General features: G+C 39.0%; 1 protein-coding gene across 1 annotated transcript in view; it reads right to left on the bottom strand.

The window, feature by feature from the left end:
* SNAPC1 (small nuclear RNA activating complex polypeptide 1) overlaps positions 1-13,985 on the bottom strand; it is a 33,498-nt gene extending 19,513 nt beyond the window's left edge. Inside the window, exons 1-7 of the mRNA XM_040477334.1 lie at positions 13,472-13,985; positions 11,227-11,386; positions 10,933-11,073; positions 9,968-10,072; positions 6,823-6,981; positions 5,166-5,234; positions 4,352-4,414 (exon numbers count right to left, since the gene is read on the bottom strand). Of these exons, the coding sequence (XP_040333268.1) occupies positions 4,352-4,414; positions 5,166-5,234; positions 6,823-6,981; positions 9,968-10,072; positions 10,933-11,073; positions 11,227-11,386; positions 13,472-13,764 (990 nt within the window). The 5' untranslated portion in view covers positions 13,765-13,985. The remainder of the gene's footprint in view (positions 1-4,351; positions 4,415-5,165; positions 5,235-6,822; positions 6,982-9,967; positions 10,073-10,932; positions 11,074-11,226; positions 11,387-13,471) is intronic.
* Positions 13,986-23,427: the final 9,442 nt, after the last annotated feature.

The raw sequence follows: 23,427 nt of genomic DNA, 5'->3' as shown, positions 1-23,427 counted from the left end.
AAAGGAATGGCAGGAGATCTTCAATGTGATGAACAGAAAAAATATGCAGCCGAGAATCCTTTATCCAGCAAGTCTGTCATTTAGAATAGAAGGAGAGATAAAGGTCTTCCCAAACAAACAAAACCTGAAGGAATTCATCACCACTAAACCAGCCCTACAAGAGATCCTAAGGGGGATCCTGTGAGACAAAACACCAGAGACATCGCTACAAGCATGAAACCTACAGACATCACAATGACTCTAAACCCGTATCTTTCTACAATAACACTGAACGTAAATGGACTAAATGTGCCAACCAAAAGACATAGGGTATCAGAATGGATAAAAAAACAAGACCCATCTATTTGCTGTCTACAAGAGACTCATTTTAGACCCGAGAACACCTTCAGATTGAAAGTGAGGGGATGGAGAACTATTTATCATGCTACTGGAAGTCAAAAGAGCTGGAGTAGCCATACTTATATCAGACAAACTAGACTTTAAAGGCTGTAACAAGAGATGAAGAAGAGCATTATATAATAATTACAGGGTCTATCCATCAGGAAGAGCTAACAATTATAAATGTCTATGTGCCAAATACAGGAGTCCCCAAATATATAAAACAACTACTCACAAACATAAGCAACCTTATTGATAAGAATGTGGTAATTGCAGGGGACTTTAACACTTCACTTACAGAAATGGATAGATCATCTAGACACACGGTCAATAAAGAAACAAGGGCCCTGAATGATACATTGGATCAGATGGACTTGACAGACATATTTAGAACTCTGCATCCCAAAGCAACAGAATATACTTTCTTCTCAAGTGCACATGCAACATTCTCCAAGATAGATCACATACTGGGTCACAGAACAGCCCTTCATAAGTATACAAGAATTGAAATTATACCATGCATACTTTCAGACCACAATGCTATGAAGCTTGAAATCAACCACAGGAAAAAGTCTGGAAAACCTCCAAAAGCATGGAGGTTAAAGAACACCCTACTAAAAATGAATGGGTCAACCAGGCAATTAGAGAAGAAATTAAAAACTATATGGGAACAAACAAAAATGAAAAGACAACAATCCAAACGCTTTGGGATGCAGCGAAGGCAGTCCTGAGAGGAAAATACATTGCAATCCAGGCCTATCTCAAGAAACAAGAAAAATCCCAAATACAAAATCTAACAGCACACCTAAAGGAAATAGAAGCAGAACAGCAAAGACAACCTAAACCCAGCAGAAGAAGAGAAATAATAAAGATCAGAGCAGAAATAAACAATATAGAATCTGAAAAAACTGTAGAGCAGATCAACGAAACCAAGAGTTGGTTTTTTGAAAAAATAAACAAAACTGATAAACCTCTAGCCAGGCTTCTCAGAAAGAAAAGGGAGATGACCCAAATAGATAAAATCATGAATGAAAATGGAATTATTACAACCAATCTCTCAGAGATACAAGCAATTATCAGGGAATACTATGAAAAATTATATGCCAACAAACTGGACAACCTGGAAGAAATGGACAAATTCCTAAACACTCACACACTTCCAAAACTCAATCAGGAGGAAATAGAAAGCTTGAACAGACCCATAACCAGTGAAGAAATTGAATCAATTATCAAAAATCTCCCAACAAATAAGAGTCCAGGACCAGATGGCTTCCCAGGGGAGTTCTACCAAACGTTTAAAGCAGAGATAATACCTATCCGTCTCAAGCTATTCCAAAAAATAGAAAGGGAAAGAAAACTTCCAGACTCATTCTATGAAGCCAGTATTACTTTGATTCCTAAACCAGACAAAGACCCAGTAAAAAAAGAGAACTACAGGCCAATATCCCTGATGAATATGGATGCAAAAATTCTCAATAAGATACTAGCAAATCGAATTCAACAGCATATAAAAAGAATTATTCACCATGATCAAGTGGGATTCATTCCTGGGATGCAGGGCTGCTTCAACATTCGCAAATCAATCAATGTGATACATCACATTAATAAAAGAAAAGATAAGAACCATATGATCCTGTCAATCGATGCAGAAAAGGCCTTTGACAAAATTCAGCAACGTTTCTTAATAAAAACCCTCAAGAAAGTCAGGATAGAAGGAACATATTTAAGATCATAAAAGCCATTTATGAAAAGCCCACAGCTAACATCATCCTCAATGGGGAAAAACTGAGAGGTTTTTCCCTGAGATCAGGAACACGACAGGGATGTCCACTCTCACCACTGTTGTTTAACATAGTGTTGGAAGTTCTAGCATCAGCAATCAGACAACAAAAGGAAATCAAAGGCATCCAAATTGGCAAAGATGAAGTCAAGCTTTCGCTTTTTGCAGATGACATGATATTATACATGGAAAATCCAATAGACTCCACCAGAAGTCTGCTAGAACTGATACATGAATTTAGCAAAGTTGCAGGATACAAAATCAATGTACAGAAATCAGTTGCATTCTTATACACTAACAATGAAGCAACAGAAAGACAAATAAAGAAACTGATCCCATTCACAATTGCACCAAGAAGCATAAAATACCTAGGGATAAATCTAACCAAAGATGTAAAAGATCTGTATGCTGAAAACTATAGAAAGCTTATGAAGGAAATTGAAGAAGATATAAAGAAATGGAAAAACATTCTGTGCTCATGGATTGGAAGAATAAATACTGTCAAAATGTCAATACTACCCAAAGCTATCCACACATTCAATGCAATCCCAATCAAAATTGCACCAGCATTCTTCCCGAAGCTAGAACAAGCAATCCTAAAATTCATATGGAACCACAAAAGGCCCCGAATAGCCAAAGTAATTTTGAAGAAGAAGACCAAAGCAGGAGGCATCACAATCCCAGACTTTAGCCTCTACTACAAAGCTGTCATCATCAAGACAGCATGGTATTGGCACAAAAACAGACACATAGACCAATGGAATAGAATAGAAACCCCAGAAGTAGACCTACAAACGTATGGCCAACTAATCTTTGACAAAGCAGGAAAGGACATCCAATGGAAAAAAGACAGTCTCTTTAACAAATGGTGCTGGGAGAACTGGACAGCAACAAGCAGAAGGTTGAAACTAGACAACTTTCTCACACCATTCACAAAAATAAACTCAAAATGGATAAAGGACCTGAATGTGAGACAGGAAACCATCAAAACCCTAGAGGACAAAGCAGGAAAAGACCTCTCTGACCTCAGTCATAGCAATTTCTTACTTGACACATCCCCAAAGACAAGGGAATTAAAAGCAAAAATGAACTACTGGGACCTCATGAAGATAAAAAGCTTCTGCACAACAAAGGATACAACCAACAAAACTAAAAGGCAACCAATGGAATGGGAAAAGATATTTGCAAATGACATATGGGACAAAGGGCTAGTCTCCAAAATCTATAAAGAGCTCACCAAACTCCACACCCGAAAAGCAAATAACCCAGTGAAGAAATGGGCAGAAAACATGAATAGACACTTCTCTAAAGAAGACATCCGGATGGCCAACAGGCACATGAAAAGATGCTCAACGTCACTCCTCATCAGGGAAATACAAACCAAAACCACACTCAGATATCACCTCACGCCAGTCAGAGTGGCCAAAATGAACAAATCAGGAGACTATAGATGCTGGAGAGGATATGGAGAAACGGGAACCCTCTTGCACTGTTGGTGGGAATACAAATTGGTGCAGCCACTCTGGAAAAGAGTGTGGAGGTTCCTCAAAAAATTAAAAATAGACCTACCCTATGACCCAGCCATAGCACTGCTAGGAATTTACCCAAGGGATACAGGAATACTGATGCATAGGGGCACTTGTACCCCAATGTTTATAGCAGCACTCTCAACTATAGCCAAATTATGGAAAGAGCCTAAATGTCCATCAACTGATGAATGGATAAAGAAATTGTGGTTTATATACACAGTGGAGTACTATGTGGCAATGAGAAAGAATGAAATATGGCCTTTTGTAGCAACGTGGATGGAACTGGAGAGTGTGATGCTAAGTGAAATAAGCCATACTGAGAAAGACAGATACCATATGGTTTCACTCTTATGTGGATCCTGAGAAACTTAACAGAAACCCATGGGGGAGGGGAAGGAAAAAAAAAAAAAAGAGGTTAGAGTGGGAGAGAGCCAAAGGATAAGAGACTCTTAAAAACTGAGAACAAACTAAGGGTTGATTTGGGGCCGGCGCCGCGGGGAGCGGGGGGGGGGGGGTGATGGGTATTGAGGAGGGCACCTTTTGGGATGAGCACTGGGTGTTGTATGGAAACCAATTTGACAATAAATTTCATATACTGAAAAATAAAAAATAAAAAAATAAATGTTAAAATTAAAAAAAAAAAAGAAAGAAAGAAAGAACTTACCTGAACAACAACTGAAAAGGCCTTTGATTTTATTCTCGCTAAGGATTCTGCCCTTTCACATCTCTGGATAAGAAATAAACAGGAAGGTGAAAAAGTTAAAATACATAAACATTAAAAGAAATTATGAATACCCAGTTATTTGATATCAGAAATAAGACTGGAGATAGAAGGTACGGTAAAAAGAAATTAACATTTTTTGGACACATATTGACCAAAGACATATAAACACACACAACATTCTCATAGCAGGTCCACAATACCATCTCCATAGCTTCTGACTGTTGAAATTCAGGATTTAAGGAAGATTATATGAATGAAAGCCTTGGTGATCAGGCCACTCCCTCCTCATCTGCCTCCTCTTCTGCCTATGCCCCAAAATGACTCCTGTCTCATCCACGAAGATGGATGAAAACCCTGGAGGCAGGAAGCAATAAACAGTAGCTAGAGCTCCACACTGGCTGAAAGTAGGACAGGAAGAAAAGACATATTTCAAAAACCCTACTCTGCCTGTGTAAGGACTAAGAGCACCTTCCACCATCATTCTCCCCTTTCCCTGCAAAAACTCTTAACATCCTCACTCCCAATTTACACTTGTTGTGGTCTTCCACAAGGTTTCCAGGAAAAAACAGACTAACTTTTCATAGAGCCGATGTTTCAGGATTGTCTGAGATAATTATTTTAATACCAAGGGTCATAATACCTGTACACAGAATCACTTGTATACATAATACTTGTATACAGAACCACACAGAAAATGAAAATAAACTAACCAAACTATTGCCCTGCAAACAATCAGATAGTGAATTTCTCTGACCTCTGATTCTTGTGAATTTCCTTCTCTCTTTTCTTCTCCATCTTTAACTTTTGATTTTAAGGATGGATTCTGGAAGAGCACAAAAGTTATGTATACACATTTACAATTCAGATTAACTAAAAATCAATTGCAAATAATTTCAGAGCAATGAGAATCATTTATTTTTTTAATTACTGCAAAACTAAAAGATCATTTCACCTTATTACTGCACGGCCCACCACCTGACATTAAGTTAAGGTCAAGGTTAGGTTTGAGAATAGTTCTAAAAATCATCAATAAAATGCCTAAATCCTCCTAACTAAGGAAGGAAAACATGCATTTCACATAGTAGTAAGAAAATTGGTTTATTCTCCTTTCCTTCAGGTATTCAGAGGTCTTAGTAATGCTAACTAGAGAGTTTACTCAAAGAGGGTGCTATAAAAAAAAGTAGTATAAAAAAAGGGCAATAAGAGAGTACTCCGATAGATTTTTACATTGATTGCCTAGGTCATTTGTGTAACCCATTTGTAACACTTGAAGTATTCAAACATTCTAAACTGTGCTGTCTCTCATTAAAATAAATGTGGGTAGAGGAAGCAAACTGTTTCCTTCTTCTCAAGACTGTCATCTCATCACTTTCTTTGTTTATCTTTTCTAAAATTAAGTTTTGAGCCAAATCCCTTTATATAATGAAAAGCCAAAAACTGGCAACCAATCTTTCTGAAAGACAATATATAAAATAATAATTCCCATCTAGCACTTATGAAAACACTAATACATTATCAGACACATAATAAGTCATCAGAAATTGCTTATGTTTTACTTTTATTTTTTCCTAAAAGTATTTACTAAAATAAGATGGAGTGGTGATTTCAAAGCTAAATTCAGCAAGGCTGGCCATGAGGTTTCCAGGGTAAAAAGTTTCTCTAGGTGAAAAGGTTACTGTGGAATGTGGGCAGCTCCAGCGTCAGTATCTGGATTAGAAAACTAAACTGAAAATCTGTAAAACTGTGTAAAACTAAACTGTGCTGATGAGATCTGTAAATGGATAAATCGAGGCAGGCAGAGCATGCCCTCTCACAATGGAAGAAGCCACCACTCAGGTCTAGCAGTCTGTTGCCATGCACAAAAGTGGGACCACTATTACAAACCACTGATTTTTAACAGAAGCTAGATGTCTGGAATTTTAACTGAAGTCCACAAATATTTAAGTGCCAGTAATTATTTTGACATTTTAAAACAATTTTAGGATCAACACTGTGTCAAACAAACCACACGTGTGTGTAGGATTTGGCCCAAAGACCGCCAGTGTGCAACCTCTAGAAAATGCTAAATTATAAAGATTGGAATAAATCTATGGTATACCAAGATTACTTATTCCTCTAAAGTTAGATAGATATTATATATAATGTATGTTATTTAATACATATTATAGAATTATTATTAATAATTGTGTAAATATATATATAATGACATACAAAATCTGTTTGTAAGGTTAAATAGCATTACATAGCTGATAACTGGCAAAGCCAGACCTAGAAAAGTAAAGCTCTCGAAATCTTAACTCCAGGAGAATGTAGCCACTCAACTAAACTGCCTCTCAACCTCATCATCCCTGTCTAGCCATTAGTGTAGAATGCAAATACAACAGTGATATATTAAACAAGCAGTCACATACCTTTCTGTCTTTGTGCCACTGCTGATGCTCTAAAACTATGTTCTTAATATTGTCAAAAAAATCATCCTTTATCAAGCTGAGGGCTTTGTCTGGATTGGATTTATCACCTGAAATTATATGTTTCATGTTCTGATAATGATCATGAACATTCAGCATTTCCTAAAAGTGAAAAGATGAATCTTTCAGTTCAATTTTTGAGGAGAAACTTAAAGGCAAAACCAACACAAAATAAAATGACACTCCCAAGTGACTAAGTTGATAAAGCATAATAAGCTACAGTATATTGAAAACAATATAATCATACAACCCAAATAGTACAACTTTATTAATGGTCTCCACAGAGATCCACTAATCTTCACAAACCTCAAAGCCTCTGTGCCTGTCCCCATAAGCTCCATCATTACTTCACTAGTAAGATCCACGATTAAAAGAAATAGAAGGCAATTTTTGACAACATTTGAGGCATCACTTAGACCTTCTTCCCCAGCAACCTCCAGCCAGTTGGGCAGGTCTATGGGGTAAGGGAAAGACAGCACATTACAGGTAGACTTCAGAAATCAGATAAAGCCAGTATTGAGACTTGGCTCAAAGAGCAGCAGAGAACGACTGACACTCCCATCACAGATGACCACTGCAACACCCGAGTCATCCCCAAGTTAGGCTACTCAATTCATTTCCAGTAGGTTTTGATGGCATTGACAGGGATCTGTTCAAACAATCACGAGCTGCTGGGCAGTGCTGAGTGCTCACTCATGCAGGACCTTCAAAGGAGAACACTGTCCAGACATGGGGAGCCCCTAACTTTGTACAGCTTGCAGTGTGCTGAATTCCATTATTTTACTACATGCAATAAAATACAGAGGAAAGACCACTAGCTGGATCCGGTTTTGAGGCTGAGTTCTGTCATTTGCTAGACTGTGACCTTGAGCAAATGCCTCAATCTGAGAATCACATTCCACATTTGTACAAAATTAAGTGATGCCATCTAGCCCACTGTAAACTATATTAAGTGAGCTTATACAAGTGGGAATGTTCTATAAAATGTAAAGCAACATACAAAGCTAAAGGATTAAGAAATAAAAGAAAGTACATGCACTTTGGAGCCTTATAGGCTTGGACATTCAAATCCAGTGTCTGTACCTTACTGTACCCTACTTTATGCAAATTACTTACTTTCTCTGAACCTCAGTTTCCTTGTTTTTGAAATCAGGAAAATACCACCTCCTTTGCAGGGTTACTATGATCATTAGTGGGATAACAGACATAAAACACCCAACAGTTCCTGGCACGTGCTGAACACACAACACATGATAGCCACTACTGTATTATAATTGTAGAAGTAAAGAAACAAAGCAATGACTGGCTTAAGGTCCTATTTAAGTAATAGAGTTATAATTCAAAATCAAAAGTTTCTTTTTCCCCATATGCTTTTTTTTTTAATTCCAGTATAGTAAACAGTGTTATATTAGTTTTAGGTATACAACACCGTGACTCAACAAAAATCAGAAGTTCTGATTCAATATCTTAGTCTCTTCATTTTATTATGCATCCTTAACCACAAAGCTAGAACTAATGAGTAGCTGAATCATGACCCAAATTCAGGTCTGCTGACATGTAGGCTTAATAGCATTTGCAGGCAGGAGAAGCAACGTAGGGAAGTATTAAATGTAAGGATTATTATGAGAACAGGTGAAAGACTGCACAAGGACAGGGTGAACAGAGTCAACAGAGGGAAAAGGCTCTTAAAGCAGGTCTGTGGTAAGTGAAAGACCCTACAAAAAATCACGATGACTTCACATAGAAGCTTCTAGGAATAGGCATTCCATAGCTTGGCCCTTTGGACCCTTCTCCCCGATCACCCTAAAAGGATATGCCTTTGTTCACCCCAGCTCTGTTCTCTAAAATCTGTCAGGGGCACCTGGGTGGCTCAGTCGGTTAAGCATCCAATTCTTGATTTCAGCTCAGGTCATGTTCTCATGGTCATGAGATCGAGCCCCACATCGGGCTCCACGCTGAGTGTGGCACTGGCTTGGGATTCTCTCCTTCCCTCTCTCTCTGCCCTTACCCTGCTCGTTCTCTCTCTCAAAATAAAAATTAACTTAAAAACATAAAATATAAAATCTTCCATACCTGTTTGCTGACACAGACAATATTTTCAAACAAAGGAACCTGTATTTCAACACTTTCAGAACCTTTAATTCTTAAAAGAATGTAAAATCAAAAACCATGTTTAAGAAGGTATGTTGACAAAAAATTAACTTTCTACCACCATATCAGTCCACAACCAAAAATGGGTTTTGTTTCAACCTCAGGGCAGTGCTATTCCATGCATGTAAAATTCTGGGAGTCTCACTACTTATTCATGTGAAAGATGATTTTTCTCAATACTGACAACTCAAATAAAATACCAAAACACATTAGATGGTAAAGCTGCTTTAAGACTATGCCTCTTATCCATAAATCTTGATTTCATATTTTTGTTTTATCAGAACAGCTTTATTGTTTTCAGTGGCTTTTAAAATAAGCATTATAGGGGCGCCTGGGTGGCGCAGTCGGTTAAGCGTCCGACTTCAGCCAGGTCACGATCTCGCGGTCCATGAGTTCGAGCCCCGCATCGGGCTCTGGGCTGATGGTTCAGAGCCTGGAGCCTGTTTCCGATTCTGTGTCTCCCTCTCTCTCTGCCCCTCCCCCGTTCATGCTCTGTCTCTCTCTGTCCCAAAAATAAATAAACGTTAAAAAAAAATTAAAAAAAAAAAATAAAATAAAATAAGCATTATAAAAAGCAACTTAAGAAATAAATACATAGTGTTAAAAAATAAAAATTAAGTCACTTTAAATTCTTGTTTTATGACCTATTTAAAATCAAACATAAACGGTGGCTTCAGTATTTGAATCTAAACATCCCAAGTCCAAGGGCAGTCTTCTATATTTTTTGCTTCTCACAGAGTTTCAAGATTTATTCCATAAATTTTCATATATTTAGAGTGTATTACATCTGATACTTTAGAGAAACAATAAGCATTCTATGATTGGTTAAAATCATTAGAAAAAATTTCAGTATCCCTAGATGAAGGTGTAACTTCTATATATAGTTAACAGTAAAACATTTTTTTTTTAATTTCAAGAGCATAAAAAACAAATTTACCTCTAACACATCAGAAGTGATAAGTTTCATTACACGATCATTTGGGTCCTTAAATTCTTCTGTAACTTCAGCTCGTTGAATTTTCTTCTTCATTCTATATGATAGCTGTGTGATAATGAATGTCTTTTAAAGGACATTTTTTTAGATAATCCATTTTCCAAAGACTATCAGACTTTTAAAATAACCTTTAAGGGGCACCTGGGTGGTTCAGTCGGTTAAGCATCCAACTTCAGCTCAGGTCATGATCTCACAGGTCATGAGTTTGAGCCCCAAACCAGGTGAGCTTGAGCCCCACTTCAGGGGAGCTCGAGCCCAATTTGGCCAGGCTGACAGTATGGAGCCTGTGTGGGATTCTTTCTCTCTCCCTCTCTCTCTGCCCCTCATTCACTTGTGCCCTCTTTGATAGACAGATAGATAGATAGATAGATAAAATAAAGTATTTAAAAAAATAATAAAATAAAATAGCCTTTAAGATGTCATGCCACATGATTATAAATTCAAATGATAGAGAAGTTACATGATTGGCCAGCTGATGTCAGATCCAGAATTAGGACCTGGTGCTCTTCTAATCTAATATCTCAAGTGTCATAAGACTGAAGAAACATATTTTATTAGTGGACATTTCAGTTCTTCACCAAATGACTTTAAAATTCCTTGGTCTTCTTTCAGTAACCTCTCTGATCTGAATAAAGGAATAAACAAATGGCAAATGCCAAATCTCATTTCCTATTCTAACAATTTGCTTAACAGATGGCATCTAGAAACATACTGTATTTAAAAGCAGAGACTAAATTTTTGTTTGCAAAACAAAGTAATCAGAAAGCATTTTCTCCTATTTTCTCCTACTGTTCTAATTGTATTGGAAATTATATAATATTCTTTCTACTTTATGGAGACTGAGGTACTTTATGAACAATGAAGTATAATTTCTCATTTTGAAAAACAATCTATTTTAGATAACATACCAATTTGGGCATTGCTGTAAAGTGAAATGCTTTGTCTAGTCGCAGTTTCCTAAAGATATAAGCTGCATCAAAATGTTGTGCATTTATCAAATCTTGCTGAAATTTTAAGACTTCATCCCAATCTTTCAGGGCAACTCTAATCTACAAACAAGAGAGTAAAAAAGTTACTAAAGGTATATCTTTTTCATTAATGTATTTTAATTTTGAAACACTGGCATTCCTGTTTAAATCAGTTTGTTGTAAAAATATTGTACCTGTTTCCTATTTCTGCTGAGGGAAAACAACAAGTATTACCTTTTGTTTTGGTTGACACAGCTGGGTGTTATATAATCCATATAGCAGATACAAAGCACCAACTCTGATCTGGAAGGTGTAGGGCGGTAAAAAATATTGCCAAACCAAAGCTAATGCTTCTTTTGTGAACATGTTCTTTTCTAAATTTCTCATTCTACCACTAGAAAACAAACAGAAAATATATTATGACTCTAAGTAAAACAGTAATGAACACGAATTAGAAGAGGTATATTCTAGCAGCTACTAGAAACTGGATGGGCATTCCACATCTGATCCTTTCACAATTCAAGCACAAAAACTCACTTTTCTGCTGTGCTTCTTACACTGAGGAATAGGCATGCACTCGGTAAACAGGATGCATCTTCCTAAGGCATCAACTTTACTTGCTGAATAGGGGAGCAAAGGGGGAGGGGCTACAAATTATTCCTGGTTAAGAATTCAAAACATTTTTAAAAATTAAAATAACCATGGTTATATTACAGAATAAAATACAAAAGTTATATGCCTTCTAATATACAACGGAGATTTTCCCCAATACTCTCAGGGATATACTCTACACCTCATTAGTCCTTGAGACACCTAGGTGAAAAAGTTAAAGAACCACAATACAACATAACCCACACCCTCCTTCCAATTCTGCAGGACAAAGCTCACCAAAGTAAAGAAGGAGCAGGGTAGAAAAGCAGACTTCACTATACTCCCAAAGCCTGGGATCTTCAAATAATGAATACACTAAAAGAATGCAAAATACTTACTGTAGTATTAGCAACCAAAGCAACTGCTAAAGAAACATCACCACTACTCAAGTAGTGTCTACTTTTTTTCTCATTTTACTTTTTCCTCCTTAGCTAAATATATGGAGGTAACCCCCGCAATATTTTCCAATATCTGCTTTACCACCTACTAGCTGTGTGACCACGGAGATTACTTAACCTCATTAAGCCTCAATTTCCCCTTCCATAAAACAAGGATAATTATGTACCTGCTTTTCAAAGTTGTTCTACAGATTAAATACATTAAGCTATAAATGTATTACATTTAGTAGCCATTAAAAAAATTAGTTCCTTTCATTAACTGTACAACAAATAGCTCTCTATCCTCCATCCCCCGCAATGTACAAACTACACAGGTAATTATTATATTGAAACAAAGAGAACTTTTACTTCTGATTCAGGAAAACACAGTCTTAATCACAAGAATTCATTCAGCCAATCATTTAGCTTTTTCAATATTGTGTGTGTTATGCTAATGAATATCAAACTTATCCAGTCACTGTCCTCACAGAGCTCTGTCTAATGGAAGGAAAACTATAAAGCAATAATAATAATAATAAATGAATATTTACAGGGCAATGAAAGGTACCCTTAACACGTATTAGCTCATTTAACACTCATGACTGCAATAAGAGGTATTTCAGTCTCCATGCTATGGATATGGAAGTTCAGGCAAGTAATTTGCCCCAAGTCAGAGTTACTCTTTGGGCTGTGATTCAAATTCAGGCAGTCCCGCTCTGTAATCTGCTTGCTCTTAACCGCTATACTCCACCACCTTTTGAACTACACGCTGAAAATAACCTGTGCTAAGTCGAGACATAAAAGAAGCATAATGCTCTGGGGGAAAACCCAGTATGAACGCCTGACTTACTCTAGAAGGGCAAAGGAAGGCTTCCCTGAAACACTGTTCATTTGAGATTAATCTGAGTTTAGAAAAAGGTGGTCTGGCAGAAGGAACTGGGGGGAAAGCTCCAGGCCCAGTAAAGCCTGAAGAGGACCACAGGCGGCCTGGAGCAAGACAAACCACTGGAGTGGTAAGCAGGGGAAGGACAGGATCGGACTGGCACTCTAGAAAGACAACTGTGGTTGTATGAAAAACGAATTCAGTCATGCAGCGTTCTGTCTTTGCTTGGGTGTTTGTTTTGTTTTTAAACAAGGGGCTTTAGGAGAACAAGGCTGGAGGAGGGCAAATGGTGGGTGACCTGGGCCAAGGTGAGGCAGAGGAGATGGAGAAGACGGTTTAGAAGGGTGGCCAGGCAGAAATACATACTCGGCGGGAGGCCGCAAAAGGACGCAGACGAAGCCAATGAAACTGCCCAGGAAGAAGGCCCGGGAGAGCTGGGGGCAGCGTGCAGGGGCTGCAGCCTTCCTCCGCCCTTCCCAGGAGCAGCAGCGCTTTGGGGAAGAAAAAAGCTTCCTACTCCGCCTCTGAGCAGGGAGTGATGCAAGGGTAGCGGACTAGAAACACCCACCAGAAGATGGTCCCGAACTTCATGCTCCTCCAGAGCTCCGTGAAGTCCTCGAAGCGCACGCTATCGGTCTCCTGGAAGCGGCTGAGCAGCGCCTCGCAGTCAGTCTGCAGGCCTGCAGGAGTCCCCATGCCTGCAAAAGCCCCTAGACCACGCGCGGACCAGCCGGCGGCTGTCGCCCAGGAAACCGAAGCCGGACGTCCCGCCCCTGTGCATGACGTACTTGCCTTATCCGGCCCCTTTAGCTCCGCCTCTAGCTGGACTGGTGCGAATTGTGGGTTTTGCTTCTTGCGCATGAGTGAATGTGTGCCCGTACCTGCTCTGATCTGCTTAAAGATAGAGGGCTAAGGTCAGTTCTCTCAATTTCATTGAAGAAGTTTCTATCTCAGGAGTCGTGTGAGCCCAAGCAGGATTTTAGGTCTGCATTAGGCTAGCTTATGTAAATTGGCTTTACCCTTACTTTCCTTTAAAGTGACCCTGGGGGCGCCTGGGTGGCTCACTTAAGCCCCTGACTTCGGTTCAGGTCATAATCTCGGGGGTTTGTGAGTTCGAGCCCCTCATCCTGCTCTGTGCTAACAGCTCAGAACCTGGAGCCTGCTTGAGATTCTGTGTCTCCCTCTCTCCCTGCCCTTCTCCCGCTGGCACTTTGTCTTTATATCAAAAATAAACATTAAAGTGATCCTGGAGTCACAGAAGTCAACTTTTATAGTTCGGCAAGAACAAGTCCCATCTTCCACCTAATTCTTCGTGGAAACAGGATCTAAAGAAGACCTTTTACTAGGAAGTGAACTCCACTTGTTCTCTCATAGTTTACAACCACATAGTATAGTGTTCAATGTGTGTCTCTCGTTGTAACCATTGCAGTCTTCTGCAACCACAAATTGAGAAACTTGTGAACATCTCCCCACCGCCGCTCACACCCCTATGTTCATAATAATCTGGCCTAGTACTTGGCAGAAAGTACGTATTTATCGATTATTTGGCTTAATTGGCACTCTGTATATCCTCCACCTCTTACTCCCTGGAGCTAGATATGGAGTAGTATGCTGGACTTCTCACCATTTTCAGATTGCAGGGCATGCTATTTTTATTCTTTAGGAGTGGTATGCCAATATAATGGAAAGCATTAGACCATCTGTAGATGGAGGTTCAACTCACTTAACTTTCCTGATCATTGATCTTTTTTAAAAAATTTATGTAATATTTATGTATACAGAAAACCTTATGTAACATGTCTAAGATAAGCATAACAATGAAGTGAACATTTGTGTACCTTCTACCTGTGGAGGAACAGGAACAGGAACAAGTCTGTCACATTCATCTGTGAACTCCTCCCCTAATTTATTCCCCTGCCTTTACCACTACCATGGTAACAACTACCTTGTTTTGCTTCTCATTCTTTTGCAACCGACTTCAGCTCAGGTCATGATCTCAGTTTGTGGGTTCAAGCCCCTTGTTGGGTTCTGTACTGACAGCTCAGGGCCTGGAGCCTGCTTCAGATTCTGTCTCCTTCTCTCTCTCTCTGCTCCTACCGCACTTGTGCTCTTTCTCAAAAATAAATAAATATTTAAAAGTTATTCCTTGTTTATCTTAAATACAGTTTAACTGTATTTTAAAGGACGTCCTTTATTTTTCTTTGTCAAATATGGCAATTCTACTTACACATTACAGCAGTATATATATATATATATACATATATACATATGTATATATATACATATATACGTATATACACATATACATATATATACATATATGTGTGTATATATATACATATACACACATATATGTATATATACATATATACACATATACACACATGTATATATGTATATATATACATATATATGTAGAAATGTTGGATGATAATGGGTGCAAGTGTAAAACTTTAAAAGATAACGTCAAATTGTTTTTCTAGAGTGGTTGAACGGATTGTCACTTCAATATCCGTGTATGGCAGTTCCAAATTCAGCCATATCATCTCAGAAACTTGATACCTAATTGTGCTGTTAACATTCATTTCTGTGATTATTAATGGTTGTGCATCTTCTTAAATTCTAATCTTCTTCCTGTTCCCTCTACTATGAAATGCCTGTTCATATGTTTTGTCCATGTTTCAATTGGGTTGTTTGCCTTTTTCATACTGATCTGTAGGATCACCTTATATATTCTGGATCTTAAACTGGTGTTTATTATATGTATTATAAATATCTTTCCCCAGTCTGACTTATTTTTGTTTACTATCTTTATGGTGATATTTGATACACAGAAATTCTTATTTTTACTGTAGTCAATTTTTAAATCTTTTCCAATAAGGACTTTTGTCGATACATATGTTCTCTATATTTCATTATAGGGAATACCAATAGTGTAACTTAATAGACCTTAAATGCTCAGTGGCTTAACATAAATGAAATTTATTTTTCTTTCCCATTAAATTCAATTAATGGCAAGTTGGGATGGGAAGGGTTCTGCACCAAGAAGTCATCCAGGGACCCAGACTGATGAAGCCTCTGCTGTCTCCAGTCATTGGTTTTCAAGAGCACGCTGAGCCCTGACATCTAGTCTGTAGACAGGGAAAGAAAGAGGATGTGAAAGACTGCATGAGAGACTTTATGGGCCATGCCTGGAAGTGGTACACCCTCAAAGGTGGTCTGCTGACCTCTGCTGGTCTACAAACTATTACCTCTCCATCACTCTTTAGTACAGAAATTAAGAGTAAGTATTTGCAAATGCTTACTAGCAATCTGGCAAAGTAATTTTATGTCTGTTAAATCTAATAATAAAAAGTAGGACTGCATATGACATGACTTTTTAAATCTCAGTCTTCTGGTAATTTATTTCTTTTTTCCATTTACAAAAGCACTGGTCCACAATTGGAGAGAAATTGTCCATTACCACAGATAGTTTGAGAAGCACTGGGGTACACCATTTCAGTCCATATCCCGTTGGCCAAAAGTTAGTCACATGGGCCCTCCCAGAGGCAAAGAGACCTGAGAAATGTTGTCCCTAACTGGGCAAACTCTTCCTCACAACTCCAATCTGTGGAAGAGGTACTTAATCTTTGTCGAACTGCCAACATTGCTGCCACAATTTTCTATCAAAAGTCTTAAAGTATTGCCTTTCACTGTTAATTCACTGTATCCATCTAAAAATGATTTCTAGGGTGCCTGGGTGGCTCAGTCGGTTAAGCGGCCGACTTCAGCTCAGGTCATGATCTCGCGGTTTGTGAGTTCTAGCCCCGCGTCGGGCTCTGTGCTGACAGCTCATAGCCTGGAGCCTGCTTCAGATTCTGTGTCTCCCTCTCTCTGACCCTCCCCTGTTCATGCTCTGTCTCTTCCTGTCTCAAAAATAGATAAACGTTAAAAAATAAAAATAAAAATGATTTCTATGTATGGTATGGGTTAAGGATCCAATTTCACTTTTTTTTTGCATATATATAAATATATATATATATGCATGTATATGTATTTTCCATATGTGTAATTTCCTAGCACCTCCAACTGAATAATCCATCCTTTCCCTAATGATCTAAAAAGTCACTTCTGTCACATACTAAGTGTGCAGGGCTAACTGAAGCCAATACACAATTGTGTGGCTCTGTACCTGTTGTTACAATGCCAGAATATTTACATTACTGTTAGTATATATAATTTATTGCAGCAATTCTGAATACCTGTTGCTCCCCCTTTCCCATGGGGCTTGCTGTTTTTGTGATTTCTTTCTTTGTTTACTTACCTGATTAGACCATTTTAGTGAAGTCCATTTCCCTCTTAAGGCCACTTAAGAGCCTAAGTAGCTCTTCAGAGGGTACAGCCCTGGCTATGCACACACTTGCCTGGGATCACAGTGGTTTTACCAAGGCTTTCTTTGGCTGTCTCTTTTCCAGAGCTCTCTGTTAAAGAGCCTGACTCTGTTGGTATCACACCCAGCTATTAGGCTACCCCAATTGCCTATTGATTGCTCCACTGTTTTTGAGTGTGCTGGGGCATGAATTGCTCCAGAGTCTAATCCAATCACATTTAGGCTCCTTTAGAGGTAGTCTTTGAGGTTTGTTCTGATCCCAAGAGGGCTCCTCTTAGTTGTCTCTTTCCCTGGATTTCTCTGGTAAACTAGCCTGCAGTTTAACTTGTTGCTGCCATGGAGCTACCAGCCTCCTCTTAATTATTTACCAAAATAATGACCAAAATATCCGTTGTTTTCAAGACACCTTTGAGTTTGAATTTTCTCACACTCTTCCAAATAAAGCCCTTTCTTTTGGGAGAGCTTCTGAGTTCTCCATTCTAATGGATTTTCTCTCCCCCTGGGCAAAATCTCTGAGCCACTGCTGTGGAGCTGAGGATGGGGACAATGGCCCACTTCTCTCAGAATGATACCTCTGCTTTAGGAGGTTTAGGAGCAGGGCTCTGGGAGGAGGCAGTTTCTATTCTTCTCAGGCTGCTTCTGCTGGCATGGAACTTCCCAGTTTACATGTGAGCTGGGGTGAAAGTGATTGGGATCACAGCACTTTTGGACTGCTGCACCTGGGATAGAGCCTCTGTCCAATGAATGGTGCCTGAAAGGAAAGGGGTTCGCAATCTCCCCAATCTCTAGGCCATACTTACCTGAAATTTAGCTTTTGCAACATGATTCTAAAGATGAGAAATGCTAGCAGCCTGGCCCTCCCAGAGAGATGACATAGCCCTTTACTGGGATCTAGCAAAAGAGGGAGCCCCTTAGAGGGAGGTGAGCTTCTGTCATACTGAGCAGGATGGGAGAGGCAGCAGATCCCGTTTCAAGGGTCACTAACTCCTGATGTTCTTAACAAGATTTAGTATATTTTCTTGAATAAAAATTTCTTCATCTGCTGTATTCTCTTCAATTTCAAGAAACTTTAAATGGTATTTAAAAAAAATTCTCGCCAGTTGTACTTTCACTGGAGAGCAAGTCCACAGAGCTCCTATTACTGCCATTTTCCTGGAGATGGATTTAAAGGCATAATTCCCCCATCCAATGACTGATCAGTGTAGGGATGAAAAGGCTCTGGCCCTCTCTGTGACTTGGGACAACTCTCAAGGACTATCCCAGGGCCAGAGCTCCCATATGGCTGCTGAAGATCTTCGTTGGGACTGCATCTCAACTCAGGTTCTTCCTCTACCCCCTTCTGCGTTTTCGTTTCCTTGTGTTGTTCCTTAAAGCACTCCCTAAGACATGACCTGTGATGTCCATCTGAGTCCACTTCCTAGGGAACCCAATGGCAGAGACTTGGGTACCATTATACTACTCTCTTTACTTTTGTACATGTTAAAAGTCTTGCTGGGGCGCCTGGGTGGCGCAGTCGGTTAAGCGTCCGGCTTCAGCCAGGTCACGATCTCACGGTCCGTGAGTTCGAGCCCCGCGTCAGGCTCTGGGCTGATGAATCGGAGCCTGGAGCCTGTTTCCGATTCTGTGTCTCCCTCTCTCTCTGCCCCTCCCCCGTTCATGCTCTGTCTCTGTCTGTCCCATAAATAAATTAAAAAAAAAGTTGAAAAAAAAATTTAAAAGTCTTGTATATGTTCATAGTGAAGATGTAAGGAAAGAAAAGAACTGAATCAGACTGGATGTGGTGGATAAGATTGTAAGTGACAAATGATCTCTGGGGTTCTGGTTTGGGAGACTGTGTGGTGCCATTCACTGAGCAGGGAACACAGGATGGGAGCTATTTGGAGAACATATGATGAACCATTTGGAGCACAGTTAGTTTTTCAGAGGCTGAATTTGAGGTTCTTGTGGGGAGCAGTATAGTCTGGATTCAGATTATCAAGCTACAAACAATTCATGAAAAGGAAAGGTAATGGTGACTTAGAACATCTTAAATGGCCAAAACATTCTGTTTAGCTTCCAGTTGTGTTTTTCCCAATTACAGTTGAATGTGAGTAGCTCATAGAATGGGAATTAACCACGCTCTTGATGGCAGGCACTACATTCTAGAATATTTGAATCACCAACAGGTCTTATAGTAACAATTGTCCAAGTCTGTTCATGCTGCTGTAACAAATACCATAAGCTGGGTAGCTTATAAACAACAAACATCTACTTACTCCTTACAGTTCTGGAGGCTGGCGAGAACCCTGTTCCAGTTGCAGACTGCTGATTTCTCATTGAATCCTCACACAGCCAAAGGGGAAAAAGAGCTCTCTGGAGCCTCTCTTGTAGGAGCATGAATCCCTTTCAGGGTCTACCCTCATGACCTAATCACTGCCCAAAGGCCCTACCTCCTAATACTATCATCTTGGAGGTTAGGTTTCAGCATATGAATTTGAGAGGAAACAAACAGTTGGAACATAGCAAACACCTTGGACTCACTCAGCCCTCGGTTGTTGTTCACTGAATGAATGGATTTCACTGCAAGGACTAGAAAACAGTCTTGTTTTCCCCATTCTGTTTCTCTGATCATAATTCTTCTCTGGTTCCCACATCATAGGAGATCCTCTCCCACCTTTAATCATATGTGAGTTGTCTTTGTGCAAACAGAGTGGAAGTTTTTAAGGAACAAATGATCAATCCGATGGAATCATGCTCCAAAGGAATTAAGAATTTTTGTAGGGGAGATGAGACATGCATGAATGATCAAGGAAGATTAAAAAAAAAAACCAAAAACACATAGAGTACCATGTCATCTGTGAAGAGTGCAAGTTTGACCTCCTCCTAGCCGATTTGGATGCCTTTTATTCCTTTATGTTGTCTGATTGCAGAGGCTAAGACTTCCAATACTATGTTGAATAACACTGGCGAGAGTGAACATCCCTGTCTTGTTCCTGACCTTAGCGGGAAAGCTCTCAGTTTTTCCCCATTGAGGACGATATTAGCGTTGGGTCGTTCATAATTGGCTTTTATGATCTCGAGATCTGATCCTTCTATCCCTACTTTCTTGGGTTTTTATCAAGAAAGGATGCTGTATTTTATCAAATGCTTTCTCTGCATCTATTGAGAGGATCATACGGTTCTTGTCCTTTCTTTTATTGATGTGATGAATCACATTAATTGTTTTGCAGATATTACACCAGCCCTGCATCCCGGGTGTAAATCCCACTTGGTTGTGGTGGATAATTTTTTTAATGTATTGGTGGAGCCGGTTGGCTAATATCTTGTTGAGGATTTTTGCATCCATGTTCATCAGGGAAATTGGTCTATAGTTCACCAAAATACCGCTAGAACTGATTCATGAATTCAGCAAAGTTGCAGGATATAAAATCAATGCACAGAAATCAGTTGCATTCCTACTCACCAACAATGAAGCAACAGAATGAGAAATCAAGGAATTTATCCCATTTACAACTGCACCAAAACCTATAAAATACCTAGGAATAAATCTAACCAAAGAGGTGAAAAATCTATACACTGAAAACTATAGAAAGCTTATGAAAGAAACTGAAGACACAAAAAAAATGGAAAAAGATTCCATGCTCCTGGATAGGAAGAACAAATATTGTTAATATGTCAATACTACCCAAAGCAATCTACATATTCAGTGCAATACCTACCAGAATAACACGAGCATTCTTCACAGAGCTAGAACAAATAATCCTAAAATTTGTATGGAACCAGAAAAGACCCCGAATAGCCAAAGCAATCTTGAAAAAGAAAACCAAAGCAGGAGGCATCACAATCCTGGACTTCAAACTATACTACAAAGCTGTAATCATCAAGACGGTATGGTACTGGCACAAGAACAGACACTGAGATCAATGGAACAGAATAAAGAACCCAGAAATGGACCCACAAACGTATGGCCAACTAATCTTTGACAAAGCAGGAAAGAATATCCAATGGAATAAAGACAGTCTCTTTAGCAAGTGGTGCTGGGAAAACTGGACAGCGGCATGCAGAAAAATGAACCTGGACCACTTTCTTACACCATGCACAAAAATAAACTCAAAATGGGTGAGAGACCTAAATATAAGACAGGAAGCCATCAAAATCCTCAAGGAGAAAGCAGACAAAAATTTCTTTGATCTTGGCCGCAGCAACTTCTTACTCAACACGTCTCCAGAGGCAAGGGAAACAAAAGCAAAAATGAACTACTGGGACCTCATCAAAATAAAAAGCTTCTGCACAGCAAAGGAAACAATCAGCAAAACTAAAAGGCAACCGACAGAATGGGAGAAGATATTTGCAAATGACATATCAGATAAAGGGTTAGGATCCAAAATCAATAAAGAACTTACCAAACTCAACATCCAAAAAACAAATAATCCAGTGAAGAAATGGGCAAAAGACATGAATAGACACTTCTCCAAAGAGGACATCCAGATGGCCAACCGACACATGAAAAAATGCTCAACATCACTCATCATCAGGGAAATACAAATCAAAACCACAATGAGATACCACCTCACACCTGTCAGAATGGCTCACATTAACAACTCAGGCAACAACAGATGTTGGCAAGGATGCAGAGAAAGAGGATCTCTTTTGCATTGTTGGTAGGAATGCAAGCTGGTGCAGCCACTTTGGAACACAGTATGGAGGTTCCTCAAAAAAGTAAAAATAGAACTACCCTACCACCCATCAACTGCACTACTAGGTAGTTATCCAAAGGATACAGGTGTGCTGTTTCGAAGGGACACATGCACCCCAACGTTTACAGCAGCACTATCAACAATAGCCAAAGTATGGAAAGAGTCCAAATGCCCATTGATGGATGAATGGGTAAAGAAGATGTGGTATACACATATACAATGGAGTATTACTCAGCAAACAAGAAGAATGAAATCTTGCCATTTGCAACTATGTGGATGGAACTGGAGGGTATTATGGTAAGCGAAATTAGCCAGTCAGAGAAAGACAAATATCATATGACTTCACTCGTAAGAGGACTTTAAGATACAAAACAGATGAACATAAGGGAAGGGAAACAAAAATAATATAAAAACAGGGAGAGGGACAAAACATAAGAGACTCTTAAATATGGAGAACAAACAGAGGGTTACCGGAGGGGTTGTGGGAGGGGGGATGGGATAAATGGGTAAGGGGCATTAAGGAATCTACTCCTGAAATCATTGTTGCACTAGATGCTAACTAATTTGAATGTAAATTTAAAAAAATAAAATTAAAACAAAAGAAAAAAACCACACATACAACAAGAAGTAAAGTAAGAAAGCTAAAGGTGTAGTGCCATGTAAGTTCACAGGGGTGGCAAATATTTGCAGCTGAATCCGCCTGGGAAGAGGCATAGCACCCACCCAAGCTGTGCTAGCCCCTCTGATTTGTACTGTTAATACTTCACTTTGGTTTTGCTTTCAATATTCTACCAGCAGACTGCAAAATCAGGACACAGCTTATAATGGCTCACCCCACAGCTGTTCAGTGCTCCTAGTAAAGAGTTTGTCATCGCTGTGTATATGACACATAGTTGTGTGTAGAACATTAAAAACAATTTGTTTCAAAGAGCAAAAAATATAAACAAGAAATACTGAAAAGGACCTTAATGTTTTCTTAATGTTTTAATGTTTCAAAGATCTCTAAAAAAACAGATTTGACTTAACAGAGTCCTAGTCTACTTGTGAGGCTAATTATATGATGTTTCTGAACTTTTTAAAATGCATTGCCCTTGGTGAGAAACATTACAGGCAGCCACTTCACCCCCCCTCCCCCAGCCTGCTCCCCTCTGTGGAGAATCACCAGTTTATGGTTATTAAGCATCCATAGGACCAAAAGACTTGAGCACCCTCTTTAAACAGCACCTCTCTAATTAAACACAAACACACAAGATACTAAGGCTACAGATCAGTTTTTATTAGTAAAAAAAACATTTAAAACACCTCCCCCACTTTTTAAAAATGGACTCTTACTTTCTTAAATATTGTTTGAAAAACCATAAACAATGAATTATCCTGAAGGAAACAATTTAAAATAAAATGTAAAATGTTGACAACCCCGGATATGCATGGATGAGGTTATTTTAAACAATACCTTTCTTTGTACTTTACTACAAACTG

This window comes from Herpailurus yagouaroundi, unplaced genomic scaffold (assembly GCF_014898765.1).
Source record: "Herpailurus yagouaroundi ecotype Mexico unplaced genomic scaffold, PumYag 141, whole genome shotgun sequence".
NCBI classification, from domain to species: Eukaryota; Metazoa; Chordata; class Mammalia; order Carnivora; family Felidae; genus Herpailurus; species Herpailurus yagouaroundi.
This window is presented reverse-complemented; position numbering and strand designations above follow the sequence as displayed.